The following is a 27,283-nucleotide window of genomic DNA, read 5'->3' on the forward strand; positions in this document are numbered from 1 at the left end:
GAATATATAATTATTATTGATTTGAAATATCAAATATTTTTATATATAGATATTTTTTGATTACCTAACTGACGGACTGAATATAGGATTTTTAATGCTCGTACATCATCCCTATTGGCGTCGCCCATGGACATCCGAAATACCAGATATTTGGGGGTAATTTGATGATTTAGAAATTGACACAAAACGCTACGCAAGTATTATTTGAAGTCAGTTTTCTGTGAGACTGTGATTATCACTATTCTCTAACCTAAAATGTTATTAACGAAATTACCCGCCGCGTTAAACATTCCCAGTGCGTACCAACGAAAATAAAGACATAAATCAGTGCGCTAGTAAACGAGTGAACAGACGAACAGAGTGTTAGCATTAGTGGCAATTAAACAAAAATGGCGGCGCTAACTGCCGCGCTGATGGTCTGCTGTGCCACACTGATTTATATTAACACTCTCGCCGTTCACTAATCTGTGTTTTGACTTTGAAATCAAAAGTTGAATGTTAAACGTTACATCTGTTTGTTTGCGAAGAGGTATACGAAAGTGTGTTAATGAATATTATTAAATCACGCCTTTTAGTCCCAAATACAATAGGTAAAGAAGTTTATTATAAGTCCTAAAGGTATATCTAGTAAGGAATGATAGGCCTGTGGCGACACCTGACAAGTGACAGATGACAGAAGTCACACATAGACTATCGACGAGCAAATCAACGGATGACGTCATAAATATCCTGCATCTCACATATGAAGCCTATTTGCCGTATGCCGGGCACAATTAACTAAGTACAGAGAAATTTTTAATTTTAATAGTGCGGTCGGCGCTCTGATTGGCCGACGCGAATGATTCAACCAATGAGAGACAACCTCGTTTCGTTTTCGTTCAACGTAAAACTTATACTAAAAGTATTGTTGTGTCAAATTAAATGTGTTTCATATGCAATTTTATAATAATATGCATTCAACAATAGGTATGCAAGTTCCATCTACTTTTGGTAGCTTGGTGCCTAATTTGTCTATGTTAGTGCTTGTCTAGAAAATATGGAGAGCCTAGACTCATTGATATTCTATTTAGGTTCTACATTGTCATATACACAGGGAGGTCTTCAACAGTTTTAATTATTACTGAGCCTTAACGATGCAAAAGTTTTACAATCAATAATGGTCAGGCTATGAAGGACAATTTTATTACAGTAGTCAATAGGTATTTCGGAATTCTGGCCATATACCCAAACAAGTTCTCGAATGAAATCCTCAAGGGAAAAGAAAAGGTGGCCGCCCAAGCTAGATCTGGCATCTGGTCAGGTCCGCTGAATGACATGGAGCGAGGTGAAGCTCAAGACACGTCGCGATGGAGAACTTCTGTGGTCGCCCTCTGCCCCATGTAGAGGACAAGGGCCCTTAATTCAAGTCAAGTTAAACATTTTATTATTTTGTCCAAACCGAAAAACTAAACCGACATTAAAAGTGTGGTGCACGGTACTCATTTTAGAAATGTACTTAATAGCCACTTATTCCAGAGGCCAGTGCCTCAACCTAGTAAGTACTAGTAGCGCAACAAGATAAAAATACTTGAAACATATTCTTCAAAGGATGTAAAATGAAACATTGGATCGGTTTATGAGTATAGCAGAATGGAGCAAATGCTTTGATCTGTAAAATATCGTAAGATCTTAGTTTAGCTGTATCGAATCCCTTTTTATAACAAAACAAAGGAAACTGTTTGAATTAGTATTGTATTTAGTATCTATAGGTATCGTAAGTGACCCGGTTGTGGCCACTTTAAGAATTTTGTCGACTTTGAGGCTTTCTTAACTTATAGTTTTTGTTATCACGAACATATTTCTTGTAAAAAGTCACTTAACATGTATTAATCTTGCCTAAGAAAATCCTTTTTTTAAAGAACGTCCAATAGAAAAATAACTGTATAAAAAAGAAAAAAAAAAGGGAGTTTGTGCCATTTCTGGCCAGATTCGTGCCATTTCTGGCCACGGTCGTGTGCCAGTTCTGGCCATCAAAAAATACAATAAAAGTAATCAAAATTTATTAATTAAATTTGACATTTTAGAAACAATGGTTTTCATTTTGTCTGGAAAATATGAAATATTATTACTTCACTTGAATTTAACTTACAAATAAAGAGATAAACATTTATATGACGTTGGTAAAAGCTGCAAAGTAAACTGACGTCCCCTTGTGTGAAGGCAATTTATTGCATCTCTGAAAATGAAAAATATGTATTTGTTGATATGTAAAGCCAAGGAAAAATAATAAATAAATTACGATAAATGACTAGAAGTGGGGCGTTTATGTACAAAAGTTTTGGCCAGCCGTGTGGCCAAAGATGGAGAAATTCATAATTTTGTCTCCATTAGTGGCCACCTTCTAATAATCCCACTTCAGAAACATATGGCGACAAAATAACTTTAGTTGCACTTAGACAATATATTCTTCATGTAGTATTAACATAAACATCCAAACAATAAGCTAAGATTAAAAAAATAAAAACCAAATCCTCACCCGCTCGCCTTAGCCTTTTTGTTAAGAACTTAACAATTTCACCCTCAACTAAAAAGAATGACTTGTTGCATCGAAGTGAAGTTTGACACATCAAAGCTGCCAACGGTATCAGTGTCTCCAATATTCAGTATTTTAAATACTGTACATCACAGGGTAATTTATTTGTCCATGCCTTAGTTATAAATATTTGAAGGCCCAAGTGGCCACAAAGGGGTCGATGGCCACAACCGGGTCACTTGCCCTACATGACAATGTAAACCTGTACCATTTACATTTATACCGCTGAACCGTATTTCAATAAATTATTTCTACATAAATTCCCGCAGTAAGTATTACTAACATCTTAATTATGATATAAGTCTGTAAACGAGCACACGGAGCAATTGCCACCGCCTATAGACATCCGAAACACTAGGGGCGTTACACGTGTGTTGCCGGCTCTTTGGGGGTTTAGAATTTAATGATTGTTGGGACTCCGGGGATGGGGAAGATTGGGAAGGCGGGTAATTGAGCATCAGGTAACCAAACACAAAGCAAGCGTTGTTTCACGTCGATTTTCTGCGATGCCGTAGTATCACTTCTGTCGAGCCGCCCCATTCGTACCGAAGTATCGCTCCCCCACTCTTAGGTAGGTAGGTACTTTTACAAATACAGGATGATCTCATTTGAAAGTTGACAAGCATAATTCCCCAAACAGTAGACTAAGATCCCACTTCCCACATCGTCCTTAATCCGTATAATTAGGGGAGCGCCTAATTACACGCGACACGGTAGAGCTGCGGTCGCGTGGGTCAGTTTCGTCACACGTGCGCCGGCGCAGGGCTGCGCTGGTGTAACGGGAAATATGGAAATTCACTGTTATTTGATGTCACACTTGTAAACTTGTGGTAAAACATGTAAAATGTTTATACAAGTGTGATTGGTTTCTTACGAGCAGCTTCAATAAACCTTACTATTGACATTGTAGAGTTATCAGGTTAAACATATTAATTATTATTTTGTATGTCCTACTGTCATCACCTTGCATAGAAAGAGTATGAAACGGTTTAATATAAAAGCTACATAATAGGATCCGTATAAATACTTAATCATCTTCTAAAGTTATAGAAGATTGAACTCTCATCTACCGTACTGATTTCAGCACTGGGATTGAATAGTTTGACATGAGCAATTTCGTGACACAGCCCTTATAATCAGTAGAAAGTATTGAATGTAATTTAGATTTACTGATTTCTTTGTCAGTGATAAAAGACATGAATCTTTACCTACTCATTTAGGGTCCCAAAAAGACATTAAATACTGGACTGAACAGTTTACTGTGTTGTCAGCAGCATACTAAAGCAACACTTTCTCTCGAAACATCACGATTTCTGTACTTTTTATAAAGCAATTCTAAACGTTCCGTGTTCTTACATTTTCTGCGCTAGTTTTTTTTTTTTTTATTAGCAATCTTTGTGGTAGCATTCTCTGGTCTACGGTTGACCTACAAATGATTTTCCTTTTCCATGAAATTCATTTGGGATTAGGAGGTTGATCTTGAGTTGATTAATTACCTAATTTAGGTCGTTCAATCATCGAACTGAGCGTGCTGTCAAAATAATAATATCAGGTAGCTCTGGATTATTTCTAGGGCCTTATGAATAACACAGCTTAGTTCTGACACAGCTTAGTTTCGTTCGTCGTGAATAAAAAACCTCACGTTTCTTTTTTATGATTCACTGCATTCGTTATTTTTCATTTTTATTTTGGGTCTACGTCTTGAGAAGAAGACGGTTGCAGATGGCTATTTCAAATATAGCAATAATAACAGGGTTTACAAAGGGATATACAGCAGTATTTTAGTAGTTGACTGGTTGACGCGGTGGCTGAACAATTTGCTGCTGTGCAATGTGTAGCGGGATCGATTACCGCACGGAGCAACACTTTCGTGTTTAGTATGAATCACAAAATGTTGTTACGAGTCTGGGTGTCATGTATATATGAACTTCTATATTTGAAAACGCACCCACGACACAGGAGAAAATCCTAGTGTCAGGCAAAGTTTAAAAAAAAGTACATAGTTGGGATATGGAATTATGCGATCGTATTTAATCGTACTAGTAAGGTCCGAATACAAAAAATCGGCACGGATTTGTTTTATTCTTTACTTTACATTCAATAAAAGAATTCACCAAAATAATACATAATAATCATTTACATCTCTAGCCTTCCATACCGCGTGACACCCCTGGCGACTAGTTCAGGGCGTATCACTTACTCAGCGCTATCTATTACGGCCGCGGTCCAGCCCAGCCCCAGATTTACGGCTCCTTCCTCTGATAACACGAGGAAAGCTCCACGGTACCTGTTCCATTATCAGGTGGAAAATAGGTCAATGTAGTCGAGGTAAGTGTAGTGTGGCTGATAGGTTTCATTGTATCGGTGATTCGGTTTTGCGATATTTAGGTATTGAGTTAGGTTCAGTTTTATACTCATAGGTCAGTAGGTAACAATTTTGATTGTTGAGTGAATTATTTTACATGGGGAGAATTTACTACTTTTTCACTAATAACATCAAGTGTGGGAGAGCCATGCTTGTGTACGACTGGGCCGGTTCGACCGGAGTGATACCACGGCCTCACAGAAAACCGACGTGAAACAAAGCTTGTGTTGTTTCGTTGTGTGAGTGAGGATACCGGAAGCCCAATTACCTCTCTTTCCCAATCTTTCCAACCCCCGATACCCCAACAACCCTTAAATTCCTAATCCCTAAAAGGTCGGCAACACACTTAGTTATAACACCTCTGGTGTTCCGATTGTCCACGGGCGGCGGCGATTGCTTACCATCAGGTGATACGTCTGCTCGTTTACCAGCTTATAACATATGAATGTATTCTCAAAAGAAGGACGCAGAGTTGTGCGTAATTAAAGCAGTCAATATTTTTTTATAAATAGGTAGGTGTTAGGTATTAAAAACAATTTGCACAACCGTCCATTAGACCAAAGTACCACAGACTGTATCAAAGTAACGCACTATACTCCGCCACGGGAAATCGATTAGTTCCACAATATTGTTAGGATTCGATTCAAGTATCGAGTTCCTCTGTTACCACGCGGTCCCATATAAAGTTACAGTCTCACTTACGATGAAACCTACCAAGTGAGTGAGAAGTGGCAGTAGTTTTTATTAAAGTTTCTTTATGCAGTCCAAACTCCGACTCTCTTTCTTTCTCTATTTATTGACAGTTCTGAGACAGGAAAGTGCTATTAGATGAAATATTTTCACCTAGTTAAGTAATTCAAACTTTCGATAATTCGAATCTCTCTATGATTCGAAGTTATCACGAGGTCCCTAGAAAATCTCTGTATATTATTTCGAAATAAAGCAATACATTGTTATACACTTGATAATTCGAACGAAAACATCAATTGTACGCAACCATATGATTCGTTAATTCGAACTTATCGGCATAAAACTCTCGACAATTCTAAGTTGCTGACAAAAGGGGGAGGAAGATCTCAAAACTTGCTGAAGTCAGTACCGACATTTTGAGGCAAATTCAAATTCGAAATATTTGAAGAGTCCCTTCAGTTTTGAATTTACGGGAGAGATGGGGAAAATCCATCAAATTGTTGTTTCGGGTCTGGGTGTCATGTGCATGTGAACTTGTATGTTTGTAAAAAAAAAAACTGAATATACTCAGTCCGTTTCGTTCAGTCCTTTTTTGAGAGCACAAAATCATCCAATAACTCCCCCCGCTTTAAGTGAGGCGAGAGGGAGTTTCAGACTCTTACTACATAATACTACTCTTACTAACTAAAAACCACCCCGTTCCTAGCTTTGCTTTGAGCCAAGTCCCGGTAGCTCCTTGCGTATTTCCGCACAGCCGGTATCGTAGCCCCATATCTTTGTGATCTTTTACAAACATTTCACATCGGTCTTGACCTAAGTATGTATTTAAACTTAGAAGGATAAACAGGGTATGAAAATAAAAAAAATATTTAGACCTACAAACTGACGCTATAGTTACAGCTATAAGTTTCATGAGTTTCATATGATTGAACCTATTAATTGCAATCACTACAAAAAATCCTAATAGTTAAGACTAGATTGAAACCAGGATCTCGTGGTCAGTGGACATTCTCTTATTAACACTAGACGAGCAAGGTAAGTTTTTGCTAATGTCGTTTTTTATCACATACCTAATTGAACGTAGGCAGATGAAGTAGGATAGCTAACACTAGTTAATTTAATTTTTGTCTATGGTGATGTCATTGGTAGCTGTTAAGTGTTTTAAGTATTAGATTATATGACCTATTTATAGTCTAAGGTGTGACCTAAAATATGTCGTGGTGGCCCAGTTGTTTAAGACGTCCGCTTCTCAAGCATGTGGCTGCGGGTTCGAAATTTACCAACGGCAAATGACTTTTTCCGAGTTATACGTAGTTTCTATGATTATATATTTACTTCGTGAGGGATCCTGGACTTATAGGTAATTTCTAACAACACTTTACTCTAATATTATAAATGTAAAAGTTTGTTTGTTTGTATGTTTGTACGCCAATCACGCTGAAAGTACAGAAAGGATTTTGATCAAATTTGGTATACAGACAGGGTATGAGTTAATTTGGATGCTAGAACTAAACTTTTTATCCCACAGGAATGTGGGCGAAGCCGCTGGCAGAAACTAGTGGATAATATTTTTATGGAAGAAAGAACCTTACCTCTTTTTGTAGCGTATAGAATATTTATATTAAAACACTCAATTTCTCTTTTACCCAGATACAGTTATTCCCATACATGGAATGTAACGATTTCAATAAGTAAATTAATATTCTATAATGCTAATCCACTTCTAGTATTTAGAATATTTAGTTATGTAGTTCATTGACCTTTGAAGGTCAGTGGCGGATGAGATAATAGATACGATTATCGATTGTAAGGTACAAGATTCGATTTTCGGGTGGGGAAAATAATATATTTATTTGTAAGTATCTTTAAAGTTTACTACTACTACTGTGTTACATTGTTTTACATTAATGTTGAAGGATATGCGCATACGCATTATTTGGTTGGATGATCCACTTAATTACTCACGTAATTTTTATTAATTACATTCATTGGCATTGTCTAGGTGTATTTATTTTTAGTATTGTCTGGCTTTTTACCATTAACAGAATACTAAGTTTCAAGTTCATTGCTATTCCACAAAGTCCAAAGAATAATGAAATAAAAGCCTTACAGGATATTAAACTTAACTGCCTATAAACTAAAGTTTAAAATCGATCAACCTGACACCTCGCCTGTAAATTATCGCGCGACATTCCAAGAATTGGCGGGGAATGAATTTCAAACATGCAGATTTTTTTTTTTTGTTGTAGGCACGGTCCGACCTCATACAGCCTTTGCGAGATGAGGTTTTAAAATCAGGTTTGGTCTTTTTCGATTCGGGCTTAATAATTATACCTACATGTCTACCTATATCAATCTTCGTTTCGCTTCTTTGTTTAAACATTTTTTGTTGCTTAACTCAAATCAGAGTTTAAGTAATGTAATGACTAACATTCACAACTAAAAATATTATTCCATAAAGTGTTAAATTCTAATAAGAATTTATAATGAAGTTACACAATTTCTCCTTCATATTTTAGCCGCTCGCTTAATAAAGAACATAAATTATTTCAACAGTGCACTGGCGTGCATCTTCGTGCAAGTGTAATTAGAGCTACGCCAGAATGTAAGCAAGTAAATAACAGGGAACGCGTGTCACAGTGCGTTGTGCTTCGGTCAACGCCTCCACAACTAGTCACACAACTTTTTAAACATAAATAACTATACATTATTATTATTTATACCTTAAATCCACAGCTTATTTAAAATCCCAACCGCTGCTTCTGTGTCGTAAAATGTCAACATCCAAAAAGTTCGCAACTAAAAAGTTCGATTGATTAACTAAAAACTTTTTTCAGAAATGTTCGAAATTAATTTAAAAAAAAAAGTAGAAAATTAAAACATTTTTTTCAACGTTCCGTTCACTTTTTTCGTCATATTTTTAAATTTATTTTTTCAATAAACCTTTTATTTATAAACACAATATTGCCGACGATTATTTAAGTTGTTATCGCGCAGGCGTTCAGTATCGAGCGTTGCTTGCCCGCTAGCCGGCGGCAAACTAGTTCCATGTCCATGTTCATTTGGATTCCCACCGTTGCACCGCATTTCTCCGCGGCCAGACAGAAACAATATTGCCCTCTCTTTCTTGAGCTTTTTTTACGTCATAGTGAAGCTTATCAACATGGGATTGATACTGATTCACTGGTAGTAAAGAATGGACCTGTTTTATATGCTGGTAGAGTGTAAAGAACAATCGAATCTAGTCGATTTCAATGTAAATTGTTTATGATTATGAGAAACAATGTCGGCGTTGTAAGGAATGGAATATAAATAGATTGTGGTTATTTTCACAATGATGCTCTTGAACTTCGTAACGTAGTAAGTTGGTAATCAGGAACATTGACAGTCGCAATTACCGAGCAAGATATCTCCAGTTCAATTCAAAATACTGATTAATTTTATTGTTTTAGTTTTAGATTTTGCTAATTTTGTTTAGGCGCCTAGTAAAAATATTTTACTTAGCTGCAGGACACATTTAGGGGCAAATTTTTGTCAGGCGCTAAGCGGTCAGCGTAATGTAAATGCGACTATTATTGTGAACGAGATTGTTCTTTCTATTTTAGATTCAAGCTAAATACCTTATTGTTTAAATAAAAAAGACACATACGACAGAGACAATACACTGAGACTCCTTGCTCAGCAGTCGCATTTCCAACCATTCAACCGATAAATTAATCTCTTCAACTCTCATACTAAACAATGTTGTAAAGTATTATATGTAGACATATTTTAAAAAATATATTTTATGTTGTAGTGTGATTATTCTGGTACAGCATAAAATTAATATTGAAGGGTGAAACGATACAATTTATAGTGAAAGATTTTGCGTGAAACCGAACGTTGATGTCAAAGGAGCATGTTATTTTGACGTCCACATGACAATGACACATAACCTCAAAATTAAATTCCACCTGTGGTGGTGGCTGTGTTTTGTTTGTGGAATATGAGCGTGTAGTACTCAAAAATTGTTGAAAATGAGTGAAGAAAACGTCAGTAATACTAATGATCATCATGAACGCGACGACCATAAGCGGAGGCCGCGTAAAAAGCGTAAGAACTTCCTCGCGAACGCTAAAAAATATGCCAAAAAAGGCCAAATGGGGCGAGGAACGAAGATTCCTGAAGAATTATATCAATATTTCGTTGGTATCTTAGATGCTATGAAACAGGGGATTGAAGACAAGGATGAGAGAAGTAAGTTCATTCACTAGTTCATGTTATTTGTAAATGTAAAAGTTATTTGGGCATAAAGAAGTCATTATCAATCAACACCCTAATATAAGTATTAGTTTAAGATATTTACTCACATCCTCTAGTCTTAATAAATAATAGACACTGTTCCTGATCTGCTAAAACTGTTATTTTGATCAATGTCTTAGTCCGTGAGTATCTTTAGAGGCATAGTTATACCTACACATATTTTAAATAATAATTGTCATTGTTTCATGTACTAGTTACCATGTTTTATTGCCAATCAATGAAAAGAGAACAATTATTGGTTAAAATACAATATTATTTAACAAATTTTACTGTGTAATACATATCTAACAATACTTTCTGCATTTACACAAATGTGGTGCAATGCAGACTTGAGAGTTTAACTTTACATTTAATTGCTGAGCTTATATGTATTAGGTTTGTCAATCAATACCAGTTAAATGCACTATTTACAGAGTCTCAATTCTTATAGAAATAACAAAAACCTTCATTAGGCCTTCATATTTCATATTTTAAAAAATATAATTTCTTTTTCCAGCTGCCCTAGTAAACAATGTCCTGGAACGCACCAAAGGGGAAGAACAGAATGTGATTGGCAACCAGCTCGGCTGCAGGGTCGTAGAGCTGTTACTACCCTTCGCATCCCCAGAGGATCTAGAACGGTACATGGAAGTCCTGTCACCAGATCTACGTAGACTCTGCTCTGATAACTTCACCAGCCACGTTGTAGAGACATTACTACGAGTAGCCTGTGAACGAGCTACAGAACATTTGCAAACCGGTGAAGGCAATTCATCTGACTCCGATGACGAAGAAGCATCGAAGAAGAAAAAGGCAAAACTAGAACCGAAAGTTGAAAAGAAATACACTGAGGACCATATTAAAAAATGCTACGAATTCACTATTAAAATATCTAAATATGCTCTGAATAACTTAGAAGATTTTGTATGGGACCAATACGCAAATCATATACTCCGTAGTGTTCTTAAATGTCTCAGTGGCATCACATTACTGCCTGGAGAGAAGCCTAAAGTTAACATATTCAAAGACAGTATAGATGACGGTAAAGGCATACCACCGCATACAGGGAAAATGATGTACAAGACGGTTACAGATGAATTTAAGGAAATAGTCAAAGAATTTGTGCACCGACTGACTTCGTGGCCACAGTTTAAAGACTTACCGTACCAGAATATTACTTCTGGGTTAGTTCAAGTACTGTTGTACGCAATTAAGAATGTTGATAAGAATGTAACGAAGGACTTGCTACGTAAACTGTTAGATGAGAGCTTTGCTCCGGAGGACTGGGTGAATAATAGTGCGGATGACAAGAAGGAGGTCAAGGATGGTGAAGGAGTAGCAGTGGATACTTCGAACCTACCGCCTGTGTTCGAATCTGAACCTGCTGTGAGGTAAGTCAGAAAACACTGAGAACCACATCACACTCAGACGTAACACAACCACTTAAAAAAATCTAATAAATATTTTGCTCAACAAATTGTTTCTTAGTCCTTTTGTTAATCATATGTATAGTAAACTCTTAGATACCTTTGTTACAATTTTAGCTTTCATTTATATAAAATGGTTCTTGTCAAACTAGCTGTGTCATTTCTGTGGATGCACACATACACGTCACACTCAGACCCAGAACAACAATTTGTGGATCACACAAACTGCTTCATGCTGCAATCCGCAACACATTGTGCTGCACCTAGTTACCTTGCCACTGCATCCAACAGTGCAATCTTCAGTTTTACTTAATTTATTTAAAACTAGCTACTACCTACTTCAATTCTTGTATTGCAGAATGCTAGAAGCGGCCCTGTTCGTGTCGAAGAAGAAGACGTACACGCAGATCTACGCGCGCTGCTTCATCAACCGGCTCGGGCAGCTCGCCGCCATGCCCATGCTCAACTACACCGTGCAGCGGCTCGTCGACAACTGCCAGGTCAAGGAGGAGGTACGACACTGACACAATAATATCAACTGTACTTAACTATTATCAAATTATCCTGATGACATTTTTGACTGCACGGTTAGCACAGTGGGTGGGCAACTGGCTGCTGCGCTATGTCTAGCGGGTTCGATTCCCGCACGGAGCAACTCTGTGTGATCCACAAATTGTTGTTTCGAATCTAGGTGTTATGTGCATGTGAAATTGTATGTTTGTAAACGCACCCATGACACAGGAGATTTTCCTAGTGTGAGACAATGTTTCTTAAAAGAAAGAAAAAAGAAATATTGCTATCAACTAGCAACACTAATAAATGGATGTCAAAAATTGAAATATCTGCATTACAGTACACTACAAATCCATCAGCGAAGTCATTGGATGATGTTCCCCCCTTAAAGAAAGGCCGCCACAAATAGACGGCACTATACCCACGGCAAAAGTAGGGTTGAATATTTATTGTAATAATTTTATTAATGTTACATTTGTTATTACTTGCAGTTCGAGCCGATGTTCGACGAGCTGTCGGACCGTATGGGCGCGCTCCTGGCGTGCGGGAACACGGGCGTACTGGTCGCACTGGCCAAGGCGTGCCTCCGACTCAAGGCCAAGCAGGCGCAGTATATCAATGTACATATAATTCTCAGTATATCAATGTAAATATAATTCTTTGTTTATTTACTTCTACCAGCAGCTTCACTCCCGTGTGACACATATTTAAATTAGCCTATGCTATGTGATATTCAATACTCTGGCTCGTGCTCTGCGTGTAATATCAAACAGAACATACATAGACATACATTAATTATTCTCTTCTTTTTCTGTAAGCCCATTCGTTTGTGGCTGGTCGCAATTTTCATCCGGATACTTCATTTTACTAGCTAATGCGCACGGCTCGTGTAGATTACGGGCTTTGTGTCTAACCTACGAAACATTTTTTTTTTTAAATAGATGTAGCCTTAGTTACTCCTTAGAACATTAGCTACCTGCCAGTCAAAGACCTGTCAAAATCGGTCCAGCCATTTCAGAGATTAGCCGGAACAAACAGACAGACAGACAAAATTGTAAAAAAATATTATTTTAGTTGTCTCGTGTGTGTATTATTCATATGCATGTAGTAAAAAGCGGTTGTTTCAATATTACAAACACACTCTAATTTTATTTATTAGTGTTGGTAATTTATTGACGCCATCAACTTATTTCCAGAGTCTAGAAGCAGCCCTGAACTGTTCCTCCGCGGAGCACCAGAAGTACTTCCCAGTCCTCTGTCTCCGCCTGCTGCCGCGGGCCCGCGTGGACCTGGCCGCGCTGCACCAGGACTACTTCATCCACGTACACGGCTCCGTCATACTGCAGGCTGTGCTGGACTTCCAGGTGTGTAGCACTCTATAAGTACTATTTAGGTACCATACAGTTTTAGGTAAATATTTGGTTAATGTGTCAGTATTTCACGCTTTTTTGTCGCCAAAAAAGTCGATGGTAATTGTTTCTGTTGACTGACAAACTATCTGACTGACTGTCTAACTAGCTGACTAAGTGACAGAGTTACTGGCTGACTGATTGACGGACTTCAAACATGAAATTCGGATTGTATATTCACTTTGTTGAGTAGACACTCATTCAAAAAGGATTTTGAAAATCCCATCCCTTGGTGGTCAAAATAGGTGGTCATAATAATGATGAAAGTTTATCGTTTAGAAAATAAACAAAACTGTGTATTTTGTTTATAATATTGAAATTTCACTTAATAAAGGGGTGGGGTATGGGTCTTGCATGTTTTTGATCCAAAGAACACTGAACGTCATGATTAATGTAATATAATGATTTAAAACGATCTGCTATCAGGCTACTTTAAAATACATATTTCCTTAATACATTTCTCCTTCTTCCAGCGTCCAGCAAAGGCAGTATCAGGTCTGCTAGAGCTGACGGGCGACCAACTACTGGTGATACTGTGTGACGCCAAGGGCTGCCACGTCGCGGACGCATTCTGTAAGGGACAGTTCGTTGGAGTCAAGGCAAGGGACAAACTTATATGGAGGCTGAAGGTATGTTACAGGATTATAGGTTTTATTATTATGGAGTTAGGGTGTCTGTCGTTTGAAAGTGGTGTTAAAATGTGACGCTAACAAGTGCTACGTGACATACGCTAATGCAAAAGACAGTTTGTAGGTATCAAGGCACTCGATAAACTCATCTGGATGCCTGAGGTATGTTGTAGGATTATAGGTCTTATTGTGATTATTGTAAGGATGGTTTTTGTTATACATTGTGTAAGGGACAGTTCGTGGGAGCCAAGGCACGGGACAAACTTATATGGAGGCTGAAGGTATGTTACAGGATTATAGGTTTTATTGTAATTAGTGTAAGGATGGTTTTGGTTTGACATTATGTAAGGGTCAGTTTGTAGGAGTCAAGGCACGGGACAAACTTATATGGAGACTGAAGGTATGTTACAGGATTGTAGGTCTTATTGTTGTGCAGTAAGGGTGTTTGTCGTTTGAAAGTGGTGTTAAAATGAGACGCCAAGGAGGTTGAAGGTATTTTATAGGATTATAGGTATTATTGTAATTGGTGTAAGGATGGTTTTTGTTTGACATCGTTTAAGGGACAGTCTTTGGGAGTGATGGGACAAGCTTATATGAAGGCTGAAGGTATGTTACAGGATTATAGGTCTTATTGTTATGGAGTAAGAGTGTTTGTTGTTTGAAAGTGGTGTTTAAAGAAGATGCCAAACGGTGCTACGTGATATACGTATTCTGCAAAGGATAGTTTGTAAGAGTGAAAGTACGAGGCAAGCGATTATAAGTTGTATAGTGTTTGGTATAAGGTTGGTTTTTGTTTGACGTCGTGTAAGGGTCAGTTTGTGGGAGTGAAAGCACGGGACAAGCTTGTATGGAGGCTGAAGGTATGTTAAAGGATTCTAGCTCTTATTGGTAATGAAGTAAGGTTGTTTTTCGTTTGGATGTGGTATGAAAGTAACTCTCTTGGAGGCTTAAAGTATGTTATAGGACTGTAGGTCTTATTGTAATAGAGTAAAAAAACGGTTAATCGGTTTAATCCGGTAGGATCGGACTGTCAGAGTTTCATACCATTCAAGTATTCATTTTATTCTCATTTTACTTCGTCCGTTATCTGAATTAAAACGGCTAGCCTATTATAATTTTTTTCTGATTGTAAATCTTATATTTCTTCCTTACAGGGTTACTACCAAAAGCTAGTACTATCCCAGTACGGGTCGCGAGCATTCGAGCAAGTATTCCAAGTAGCTTCTCTAGAGCAGAAGGTGAAAATAATGACAGAATTGTCGGATAAGAGCAACCTTCTGAACAGTACGCAGTACGGTCGCCTGGTCGCTAACAAACTGGACGTGGAAACGTTCAAACTGTCGCAGAAGAAATGGGAGGAGACGTGGAAGAAGAAAGAGATTCAGAATAAATGAATTTGTTAACATTTTGGGCTTTTATTTCATTTGGTATTTATCCATCATCATCAGCCGAGAGACGTTCATTGTTGAACAAAGGCCTCCCCTTAGTCCTCCACGTAGAACGACAAGCCGCCACCTGCATCCACTGGCTCCCCCCAACTCTGGCGCTATCGTCTGTCGCGGGCAGCATAGGCGTAGCCAGGTTTTAGTTTCGGGAGGGGTTCAAGAAAGTCGAGCCATATAATGTGTGACCAAAAAAAAAAACAATTATATAATATGTATTAAACAGATTCATAGGTAGTAATAGAGACCTTTGCCAAACAGGGGATGTACTATGCTAACTAGAAAAATAACGGTCTGTAATGTATTTTTCGGGGGAGGGTTTGAAATGAGGGCGGGAAACGATTATTCGCATCGATGAGGCGGATTATTTGGTGCTGTGTAAAAATATAGAATGATTCCTGAAAAGCTGTGATTATTAATCGCCTTTCTACTGGAAATAACAATATAAATCCATTATTACCATCTCGATGCGCTACAACTATTTTAAGGATAACTTATACTAAAATACAAACAAATGGTTATCTTAAATGACTTTATTTAGCGATAGCATATTGACAGATGCCGTTACACCCAACTGGTTCGACTCCCGGCTCCAATTTGCATATCCTATTGCCGCAGACGTATTCACCCTTACGCACTTTCATTTCCAGCTCGCTAGGTGGCGCTGTAATAAAAAATCGGAATGAATCTATACTAATATTATAAAACTGAAGAGTTTGTTTGATCGTTTGTTTGTTTGAACGCGCTAATCTCCGGAACTTCTGGTCCGAATGGAATAATTCTTCTTGTGTATTGGATAGTGCATTTATCGAGGAAGGCTATAGGCTATAAAACATCACGCTATGACCAATAGGAGTTGAGCAGAGCGGGTGAAACCGCGCGGAAGTAGCTAGTTAATCATAAGTTTACTGAAACTGACCAGATATGTTTTCTAACGAAATGACGAATACATTATTTTGTAATGTGGATAACATTTGCAATTTATACTGGTGATTCAGCTACAAATGAAAATAGTAGGACGAGCAGATGATTCACTCGCCTAAAACCGCTTTGTAACTGTATTGAGACTTTACACATTTGTTCACATGCTGCCCTCTAGCACACTCCAATGACTTTCAGATCGGCCGGTTAAGAAGCAGCCTGCATCCAGCAGCTCTTTGCGGCCTTTATTAGGTCATCTACCTATTGGTATCATCATCATCAATAAATAGCCTGTAAAGGCTCACTGCCGATTAAAGGCCTATTCTCACACGAAGAGCTTTGGTCTATAGGATATTCTATAATCTATATCTATTGTGTTTCGTTGTGTGAGTAAGGTTACCGAAGACCCAATTCCCCCCTTCCCAATCTTCCCAATCCCCGATTCCCCAACAACCCTTAAATTCCTAATCCCCAAAAGGCTGGCAACGCACTTGTAACGCCTCTGGTGTTTCAAGTTTCCATGGGCGGCGGCGATTGCTTACCATCAGGTGTGTTCCATAGAAAAAACGAACAGTAATAGAAATCTTACCATCAGCAGGATTGTAACCTTTGACTCCACCTTTGACGCCGCCCCCAGGCCTCGCCCAAGGCCACGGAGACCTCTTAGCTCGAGACCCAAACTCATCTATCTTGGGCTTGTTGATGAGCACGTGTCGTCTGTCAGACTTTATGCTGACAGCTGACACTAGACTGACCGCCAGACACACTGCCACCAGAAGTAACTGGAATTGGAAATAGGAGTATTAAGTACGTAGGTACTAGGTCGTAGGACCAGAGAGCTATTTTCAGGTTGGTAAAAGTACCTAAGCATATGTACCCAAATATTGAAATTTCGAATTTATTCCGTTATCACCCCACTCTACTAGATTTTTTTTTATAAAACGTTGCCCCACACTATGATTTTCTCCTGTGTCGTAGGTGCGTTTACAAACATACAATTTCACATACACATGACACCCAGATCCGAAACAACAATTTTTGGATCACACAAAGAGTTGCTCCGTGCGGAAATCGAACCCGCTACACGTTGCGCGGCAGCCAGTTACCCAGCCACCGCGCCAACTGCAGATTTGACTGGGACTGCTGACAACCGTAACATCGAATCGAAGAAAGAGTTTTTAGCCAGTAGGAGTCAGGCACTATCTCGCCTCACCCAGGGCAAAGGGGAGTTAGAGATTTGATAAAAATAAGTCGGGTTTTCCTTTCTGACGTCATAACTCCAGAAAGCACGAACCGATTTCCACGGTTTTGTAAGCAAAAGAATTTCGGGAAATACATATATCAAGAGAAAAGCAGGGAAAATCATTGGTGGCGAAACGGAGTTCGCGGGGTTTGCTAGTTGACTACCTATAAAACAACGAAAAGGTTTTTCTAAATCGATGCAATATTTACGAAGATGAGCAAGCACGTTCAATCAAAAATAACTTCAGCTTCTAGTATTAATATAGATCTTTAACAAAACAGATGTACTCAAATAGCCGACATTTAAATAAAGCAGACTTCCTTGAATTTGTCGGACGTACAGACAAACCTGTTTGTTATCAAACCACTACATCAGAACATCATGAGACCACGAGCAATGACCCATACTACCACATAATGCGCACAATATTAATAAAATACTTGCAATTTTTACGATAACATGAAGTAAAGAATAAATATTTACATTCCAAGTAATCTGTCAAGTTGTTTGTAATATTATTTCATAGAACAGTTAGGTAAGTCGGTATATTTATGGCTAGATAAAGGTATAGGTAGATAGAAACACATTAAAGAAAGCTTCGATATCAGAAGTGTAACCTGTGTGCCATAACATAAATAGTTATTTGTATAAAACAAATAGTATAACCGGTACCTACCTATCTAATTGATTCGTATCTATAAGGATGAGTAGTTGAAAACAAATATAAAATAGTCGCGGTTTAAAAACATTTCTATTCATAAAAATTTACTATTTTATTCACAATTTATATCTACAAGAGTTAATTAAATTCAAATGTAATGAATAAACAAAACGTACTGTTGTTGCTAAATATTTAGCTACAATTATTAGGTAGGTAGGTACAAAAGGATAGCCACAATAAGTTAAATAATTACAAGTTCTTACCGTAATTTTCATATTTACGCGAGTACAATTTTACACAAACAATTTAAAAATAAAGCACGTCCGTCGCCCGCGCACTGTAGCTCTGAACTGTGTTCTGTTATTTAATTTAAATGTTTACTAAGGTCTGTGGCCACAGACTAGATATCATAATACTCGAGGCAGTAGACTAATTGACAAACACATTCTGCCAATAGGTATATAATATTGTGGTTTAAAACCAATTACTCATATTTTAATTGCGGTCCCACCCCACTTTGAATGTTTGTCGGAAAGAATGACCATAATGGTCATTAGCCTTTTTATAGGTACTTAATAGGCCAGTCATTGGCCATTGATTCCCTGGTGGTAAGCGATCGTGTATGCCAACCTATTCAATTTCAGGCTAGCTTTGAAGACACTCAAGTGGTATCAATCTAGAAACAGATTTGGGCTGGGAATTATTTTTCCAGATAAAATACACATACATACAGACATATGTATCTATTTATACTTTATTATAAATTTCGAGTCTATTTAAACATTTTTAAGGGGGAAAATCATCCCATTGCTTCTCCCGCCTTGCGAGAGGGAGTGCCATACTCTTACTTACTACTACTTACTACTTACGATATGATCTTTAATCATCTCGTTCCTACTGCTTTTCGAGTCGGAGCCCCGGTATAAACCCGCTAGGTAGCCCGCAGGTCCAGGTCAGCCGGACATCAGCCCTACTGGGCTCATCCCCAGGTAACGCATTTGTTAGGTACTTGTTTTGGTGTGTGGTGTCCATGGGTGATATGTCTATGTTCTTTTACCACCCTAAAATGAGGTTGCCATAGAAAATTCAAATAATCGAAACTCGAGAGAAACGAAGGATTGTCTCGTTTCTCTCGAGTTTTGATTCCTTTTAGTCTTCTGGTTCATTCACCTATGTATATAGTAGGTATTTCAATATTCAATTTTACTAGGAAATTTGTATTACTAGTACTTTATAATAATAGGCACATGATTGGCAAGAAATATGTACTTGTATAGTATGATACCGTGGGTACTTACACGTTTATATCGGGTTTTCCTTACTTTGGGGAATAACAGGATTTGCTGTTTAACCACAGTTAAAGTTAAAGTAGCGATTAATTCAGGTATATTAAATTAATCGAAAATCTAAGCCTTTGTTTAATATTACTTAGACTTAGACTGGACTGTCATTAAACCCTCCACATTTATCCAGGCAGGACCAGGATATACAGATGAGACCCACCAAGAAAACACAGAAATAATGAATATCGGCACGATTTAACTAAGCTCATTCATTTGTTAGTGTGTTGCCAGTGTTGACATACGGTACCGAGACATGGTTCCTAACTTCTGATCTTGTAAAGAGACTCAGAATCACCCAGCGAACGACAGAGAGAGCCATGCTCGGGGTGTTATTCCGAAATATTGGAATTCGCCAAAGAACAAGAGTTACAGAATCTGTAATTATGCAGGCTGAAGTGGCAATAGGTAGGCCACGTCACTCGAAGGACTGATGGCTGCTGGGCTAGGAAGGTGATCGAGAGGCAACCATGGATCGGAAGGCGTATCGTTAGCAGAACTTCCTACTAGGTGGACCGACGACATCGTCAGAGTGGCGGGGAGCCAGTGGATGCAGGTGGCAACTTGTCGTTCTACGTGGAAGACCAAAGGAGAGGCCTTTGTTCAACAGTGAACGCCTTCCGGCTGATGATGTGGATGATGTTATTTATCTTATCCTGCAACAAAATGATGCAAAAGACATCATTAAGTCTTTGACTGCCAATAGAAAACTGTTGAAGGCAAATCCTCCGCTAACGTCTGTCACCGGTGACCACCACGGCGTTCAATGTGTTAAAAGAAAAGAAAAATGACAAAACAAAATTCCGTTCTCCTTATTTTGCTACTCTTTGCTTCTCTTTGCTTGGCGCGTTCAATGACTCATGTAATTTGTGCGTGAGTCAGAGCGCACGCGCATCGGACATGCTGTCTGCCTTGTTCTCTAGCAGACGTGACGCATGAGACTTCCGCTCCACACCTTATTGAAGAGATAGGTATTTGCAGACATCAGGTGTAGAGTACTCATAACCGGTGTTTTTTTCCCACCTGATGGTAAGCGACAATGCGACCTAGTACTTTAGTACGTGTGTCCATAAGCAACCAATTCTCTCCAGCTTTGAAGACACCCATCAGTACAGTAAATTAATCGAAACGGGAGCCTTATTATGAGTTTGCTTTACGTTTAAAGTAACCGAAACGAGAGCGCGTCTGGAGCTCTGATTGGTTGGTTTATTGGAGCCGGCCAATCAGAGCGCCGAACGCGCGAAACGTAAAGTAAACTCATACTAAGGATACTGGCTATAATTTTCAGAAAACGCAGACTCTGGCAAACAATGTGTCCTTGTATGACTATCATAATTTTATTAGCCTGTAAATGTCCTACTGCTGAAAAAGTTAAGGTTTAGGAGTCCGCTCTTCACCCACGAGGGTGTGACTCCGAAACCAGGCAAATACTGATATAACCTTCCGAGTTAATATTTACGTTCGAAGAGTATTTAGACAACGCACTGACTGTGAAGGAAAACACTGGAAACAACTGGGGAAACTGGACTTCTTAAATTAATATCAAATTATAAGTTTGAAATCGCTAATCCGTCTTGAGCATGCGGGGTGATTAATTGCTAATTCATTCTCCATGTTAGAAGAGGCCTTTTCCCAGAAATGGGATATTTAAAGACTGACGAGTTTTTTTTTATCTGATGATGTGAGTGTCTCACAATATCCAAGAAAACATAAATACGTCGCCGACCTTTAAAAAAGGAGTAGGTAAGCGTTTTTCTTCAAGGATTTAAGGTCATGTCAGTGCGAAAAACCACAAACAACAGTCCTCAACAATTTTATTATACGTAAGAGGAAATTTATCGAATATTGTGTGTAATGCAGTACATATATTCTGGTAGGCCTTTGATTCACCCAGTGCAAGGTCTGTAGGGATCGGTGACCAGGACCAACCAACAGTGCAAGAGGGATGGAGCTATACAACCTACATAGCTCCGTTGCTCTTGCACTGCTCAGTGATCGACCATTCGAACACAATTGTAATAGCAGACTAAGGCCCCAGCTCAATGCAACACGATTTCTTTGTCAATAATGTACTGAGAGTCGTGTTGTGATAACGTCACTTGAATTAAATATAATAGCATATTATTATGCTTCAATTAGTCGACGGTTTCAATAAAACTAATTTACATAATTAGTAATTGTGGGGTTTCGATCATTAATTATAATTATTCATTGTTACTAATAAAATGGTTAGGTAATACTAATTTATTTGTAAACAAAGGATTACTAAGTAATAGTAGGTACCTACCTAAATACTATGCATGCAAGCCACTGCCCAGTAAAGTCTTTTTTTGAGGGGGAAAAAATCATCCAATGACTTCTCCCGCCTTAGGCAAGGCGAGAGGGAGTGTCAGACTTTTACTGACCAAAAACCACCCCGTTCCTACTCTTGCTTTTCGAGCCGGAGCCCCAGTAAACCGCTAGGTAGTGGTGGTCTGATGGCTCTTTGAGTAGCACGCGGAACGCGACGCGCTGACTCAGAAAAATCTTGGGTTCGATTTCCGGGTCTGACGAATAGTTCCTTATTTACTTACGATTTGGAATTTTTGGGATTTATCGAAAATTCCTAAGAAAAACGGTCTCAAAATGACTACTTTACATCATTATATCTGTGTGTAAGCTCACCTCCTATATCATAAAATAGCCAGTGAAAAGTAACTAGGAGAACAAGATAGAAAAACCCAAGTAATGTTACTCTCCACAATAGTCGTGGGATAATTCCCTTTCTGTGCCGTCTACGTATAACGTGTTATTGGGGTAATTTGCTAGCGCATAGTTTGTAGCTATTTACAGGAAAATTGTAATTCAGTAGGTACATAAGTAATTAGCGAGAAATTCGTATGAAACATATTATTTTTGTAAGGTAAATTTCAGGTACCAACATTTTTTTATATTATCCTACTTCTATTGGCAGAAAGATTACACTAGTCCTCCTCATGGTAAGCACATTACATATTGTAAGCACCATGAAGCTAATACAAAAAGGAGATGTAATAACTGGATTTCCCTTTAACATAATGCGTGACACTTTACTAACCACGATTTTCTCTATTTTTCAACATGCAGTCCCGTACTACAAACACGTTGCCAATAATTGCCCACGTTTTAATATGATATTATAGGCTCACCATCTATTACATAGGACTTACAACATAAATTATGAAATGTGGGTGTACATTGGCATTACGTGCCATAATGTGCATCTCTGCCTACCCCTTTGGGGATTAAAGGCGTGACGTTAAGCAAAAATATTATGAAGCAACAAATATCATACTATTACCTCTACACACCACTACCTACCCTTCTTCAACAAAAACAGTGACATGTAACATCGCAATCAAGTTTTAAAAGCTAATAAACCTGTAGTTGACATCAGTTGACGAGTCCTATGGACGGTGCGACAAGTCGTCGCGTCGCGGCGTGGAGTGACGGCCAATGATTAAATCCAGCGGTGAGTGGCCGGCTTTACGTCGAGACTCGAGTACTTTTGTCGGACCGTGCGTGGACACGACGGGGTGATGTGGTGGCCATGTAGTATGGGGATAGCCATAGGACAAATGTATTTTACGTTAAATGTAACTAGTATTATTTTATTTTATAATTATAAATTAGTGGCGTGGCTGTACAACGTGTAGCGGGTTCGATTCCCGCATGGAACAACTTTTCGTGTGTGTCAAAATGTTGTTTCGGGTTCAGACCCGAAACACACTCAGGTGTGATGTGTTTGTAAACTTGTATGTGTTTAAACGCACCCACGACGTTTTCTTGTTTAGGAAAAAATAACAAAAACAAGGAAAGTTAGGAATAAATTGTTTATAATGCTTAATTAATCACAAATACTTGTAATGTTACTGAGTTTAGAAAATTGGCATCATAATAAATAATACATTACTCACATATATAAATAAAAATAATGCTGTTTTCCTTCCTTTTTAACTCTCCTAATTCGAAAGAAACCCCTAAATCTACTCCTGTTCCAAATTTTTTGCCGATCCATACGCCCGTTTCGATGCAGTTTGGCGTCACTAAATAGTATAAAACAAAGTCGCTTTTTCTGTTCCTATGGCCCTTTGTATGTTTTTTATTTTGTATATAAATCTTTAAAACTACGCAACGGGTTTCGATGTGGTTTTTTAAAAAAGATAGAGTGATTCAAGAGGAAGGTTTATAATATGTACAATACATGCATAATATATCCATTGCACCCATACGAAGCTGGGGGTCTATTCCGGTTCTCGAATCCAAAGTTTCGTTTAATTTTCGGCTGTAAGTTTTATTGATTTACTAATAGAATTACTTGAAATAACATTTCATTTTTAATACATACATACATACATATCGTCACGCCTTTAATCCCCGAAGAGGTAGGCAGAGGTGCACATTATGTGCATGTAAACCCCATGTGAACACCCACTTTTCACAATTTATGTTGTAAGTCCCATGTAGTAGGTGGTGAGCCTATTGCCATATACCGGGCACGTTTCTAGACTCCGTGCTACTACTGAGAAAATTTTGAAAAACCGAAACATGCCCAGTAATACTTCGCCCGACCCGGGAATCGAACCCGAGACCTTCATTTTTAATTTCATATCAAAACCTATTTTCATTCCATTCGTTCATTTATGTTCACGAAAGTTCACAATAAATAGAATTGTAGTATGCAATCTGCGAACCCGCCGTCAAACTGTCTTAACAGTTTGGTGGGTTTATTTGATGTTTAATCTTGTTAAAAAACAAATAAAGCATTTTATTATTATTAAAAAAAAAAGGTTTTTTCGTTAGTTCGTTCGTTGCAATATTATAAGATTTTCATCCACGCAGATTCCAATCCCAATGAGAATCCATGGTCACTCTCTCACAAAATGGAGTTCCATAGCTTGGCGGATGGTGCTTGTGTGACAGACGGACGCGTTGCCATGACAACGCGTAATTACACACACACTCGAACATATCACAGCATGCAATAACTACTAGCGACATCTACGAGGCTTTTTGAAGCACTTCTTCTTACATTTTGATAGGCATGTCGTACATACATACATAACTTCACGCCTGTCTCCCGTAGCGGTAGACAGTGACTATGGAACGCTAATTGCTACGATTCTTACATACTTCTTTTTTTCTCTTCGGTTTATTATCTTATGGTTTATTATTCTATCGGTTTTTAGAGAAATGGTGTAGGTAGCTTTTAGTATACAGACCACCACAGAGGGGACTTAGTAGAGCTGATCCCTGATTCGGAGCTGCGGACTACATAGCGGGTTTAAGGGAAAACAATTGCTAAGGAATATGTTAAGTAATAATTAAATAATTCTGAGTACAGAGGCAAATTTTTTTTTTGCAGAAAAAAAGCTGTATGTATGTGTAGTATTGTTATTGAGTATCTTAAGTTTCTTTTGTGAACTCAAAATTTACAATGACGTACTAAAACATTACATCCTTTTCAGATCCAAATAAATGAACAAAACAAAAGAACAAGAGACACATGAACTAAACTACATGTCCGTTGTCAAAAGTAACATTGAATTTCAAAAGAAAGCCACAGAAACAGTACAACCGTTCTCAAAGCCGATTGGCCGCGGGCGGCCGACGGATTTCAAATAGAGAACAAAACCGCCACAACGTTGTCAGCCGTCCTGACGAGCAGACGTCTCGGCAAATAACTGAATTCGCTCCTAGCCCTTGCTTTGAACAACAAAGATGCGTCAAATGTCATAAAAGCACGCTTTGTAATGTTATATCAAAGAGCTGTCAGTTTTGCTCAAATATTTAAGACGTGACGTTACTTTGTAGGTGGCGCTGCGGGCGATTATTTCATCCTGGTTTTTGGAGTTACCGAGTTAGGGTAACTTTTGTAGAGTTTTTAAGATGTTTCTGTTTCAAAGGGTTTGTTATGTCACCTGTCTGTTCGTGAATTAGACGAAATATCCTCATTTTCTTGACCAAAAAAGTATTTGTTAGACATTTTCCTTTTCAGCTTTCAACCTATCAGTTCCCATTTATCCTCTATTTCATTAAAATTACAACATGAATTCAACATAAACATTTCAATTATAAAATCATATATTTTCCTTATTATATTGCACTGAAAATAAATCCAACTTCACCAATAATATTTCCGCATATACAATAATTATTAGAAGCATTTATGTGCTAAAACTACCAATTACACTTAAGTATATAGTTGCTACAAACGTGGGCTAGCTGTGGACATTATAGATCAGATACGGAGAAACTAATCAATGCAATTATTGACTTTGTAGACACACTTGATTATGCACCAGTATAGAACCAGTACTTACATATTAATTTTAATGCCATAAAGTATCTATAAACAGTAATTTGCATGGTGTAAGTTAATAAGTAATAATTAGTTAGTAGCAGCATCTTCAAGGCCAATGTGCAATTCACAAACCTGCTATCAATTAAACGTGGGGAGAAAAATCATAAGATGATTTTAATGTGGGGGAAACATGCTTCGGCACGCATGGGGTAGCTTCATCGGAGAGATACCAACGCTTGCGTTGTGTTTCGTCGTGTGAATGAAGTTACCGGAGGCCCAATTACTCCCCTCCCCAATCTTCCCAAACCGCGATTCTCAAACCACCCTTTAAATTCCAAACACCCAAAAGGCCGACAAAGCACTTTGTAACGCCTCTGGTATTTTGGGTGTCCATGGGCTGCGACGATTGCTTACCATCAGGCGAACCGTCTGCTCGTTTACCGACTTATACTTATATTGTTTGTATCATATTTGCCTATTTAATTTTTATACCTAGAAATATTTTTGTGAATGAAATATGTAAAATTAGAATGAGAGATCCGAGAGTTTACATTTATTTGACAAAATGTTTCATTCTCTTGAACATTACGAATTTACTTTGTAATGTTTGTTGTAGTTAGCAGTAGTATTTATTTTAGTTCTGTCAATGATGTGATCATCAGTGATCAGTCTGCTCGTTTATCTGCTTATACCATAAAAAAGGAAAAGTTTTCGTTAATGAGTTGATTAACACGACGATGATTTCACTGTTCAGTAATTCTAATTACAAAGGTATAATTAGTCAATACCTATTTATAACTTAAGTATAATTAATGGAATTTGGTGTTATTGTATTTTAAGACCATTTTGGTTTTATGAGTAAGACTTCATGAGTAATAACCAACAATAACCTACCTACTGTTTGTGATACTGTCATACATTTTAAATATTAGGTTATACAGTGCTCAAAGTGTTTTTGAAAGAACTTTTTTCTTTACTTTTCTTAGGTTACAACTAACTCCACTAGGCAATTGTTTTCGGAACAAAATCATTACTAAGGAATAGTTTAAATAATCATTAAATGTCTCTCCTCTCTCCCTGCAAATATCATATCATTTTTGCTAAGCGTCGTATATGATGATTTAGTTTTGTTAATATTAGTTAGGTACCTTATTTATAATTGTATAGTTGGTATATAACAATACATCACATTTGTTGCTTTTCTTTAAATTTATTCAATTCGAATAATACACATTATTTAATGCTTTGTCTAAACATCAACAGGGTTATTTGATATGTTAATTGTAGCACGTTCTTAAATAGCATTCTCATTAACCTGGCTGCACCCTAAATACGAGTTGTTAATTGTAGCACGTTCTTAAATGGCGCTCTCATTAACCTGGCCCTTAGTACAAGTTTGGTATACGTTCAACGAGATCGAAACTGTAGTGCGTTCTTTGCTCTGATTGGTTGGTATATTCGAACCGTT

The 27,283-nt window shown here is 37.9% G+C and overlaps 3 protein-coding genes across 3 annotated transcripts in view; 1 reads left to right on the forward strand and 2 right to left on the reverse strand.

Moving 5' to 3' along the window:
- Window positions 1-8,663, reverse strand: part of LOC118277375 (protein 4.1 homolog) — a 29,582-nt gene extending 20,919 nt beyond the window's left edge. The window contains exon 1 of the mRNA XM_035596140.2: window positions 8,351-8,663. The gene's annotated coding sequence lies outside the window, so the exon portion shown is untranslated. The remainder of the gene's footprint in view (window positions 1-8,350) is intronic.
- An 896-nt stretch (window positions 8,664-9,559) lies between these two features.
- Window positions 9,560-15,291, forward strand: LOC118277547 (nucleolar protein 9). Its single transcript, XM_035596393.2, has 7 exons — window positions 9,560-9,863; window positions 10,426-11,299; window positions 11,694-11,847; window positions 12,340-12,468; window positions 13,045-13,212; window positions 13,731-13,886; window positions 15,041-15,291. Exons 1-7 carry the CDS (start codon window positions 9,644-9,646, stop codon window positions 15,278-15,280), a joined length of 1,941 nt encoding a protein of 646 aa, XP_035452286.2. The 5' UTR covers window positions 9,560-9,643; the 3' UTR covers window positions 15,281-15,291.
- A 558-nt stretch (window positions 15,292-15,849) lies between these two features.
- LOC118277402 (uncharacterized) lies at window positions 15,850-18,584 on the reverse strand. Its single transcript, XM_035596177.2, has 3 exons — window positions 18,417-18,584; window positions 16,839-17,031; window positions 15,850-15,992 (listed from the first exon to the last, which is right to left on the reverse strand). The coding sequence occupies exons 1-3, from the start codon at window positions 18,426-18,428 to the stop codon at window positions 15,862-15,864; spliced, it is 336 nt and encodes a 111-aa protein (XP_035452070.1). The 5' UTR covers window positions 18,429-18,584; the 3' UTR covers window positions 15,850-15,861.
- Window positions 18,585-27,283: the final 8,699 nt, after the last annotated feature.

This window comes from Spodoptera frugiperda, chromosome 10 (genome assembly GCF_023101765.2).
Source record: "Spodoptera frugiperda isolate SF20-4 chromosome 10, AGI-APGP_CSIRO_Sfru_2.0, whole genome shotgun sequence".
Classification (NCBI taxonomy): Eukaryota; Metazoa; Arthropoda; class Insecta; order Lepidoptera; family Noctuidae; genus Spodoptera; species Spodoptera frugiperda.

Bases quoted from the DNA above. Each gene is read 5' to 3' on its own strand.
- LOC118277547 (XM_035596393.2), top strand. From the start codon at position 9,644: ATGAGTGAAGAAAACGTCAGTAATACTAATGATCATCATGAACGCGAC. The intron at 9,864-10,425 runs GTAAGTTCATTC...TTCTTTTTCCAG, and splicing joins TGAAGACAAGGATGAGAGAA to CTGCCCTAGTAAACAATGTC. The intron at 12,469-13,044 runs GTACATATAATT...ACTTATTTCCAG, and splicing joins AGCAGGCGCAGTATATCAAT to AGTCTAGAAGCAGCCCTGAA.
- LOC118277402 (XM_035596177.2), bottom strand. The intron at 15,993-16,838 runs GTAAGATTTCTA...TTTTTATTACAG, and splicing joins AGGTTACAATCCTGCTGATG to CGCCACCTAGCGAGCTGGAA.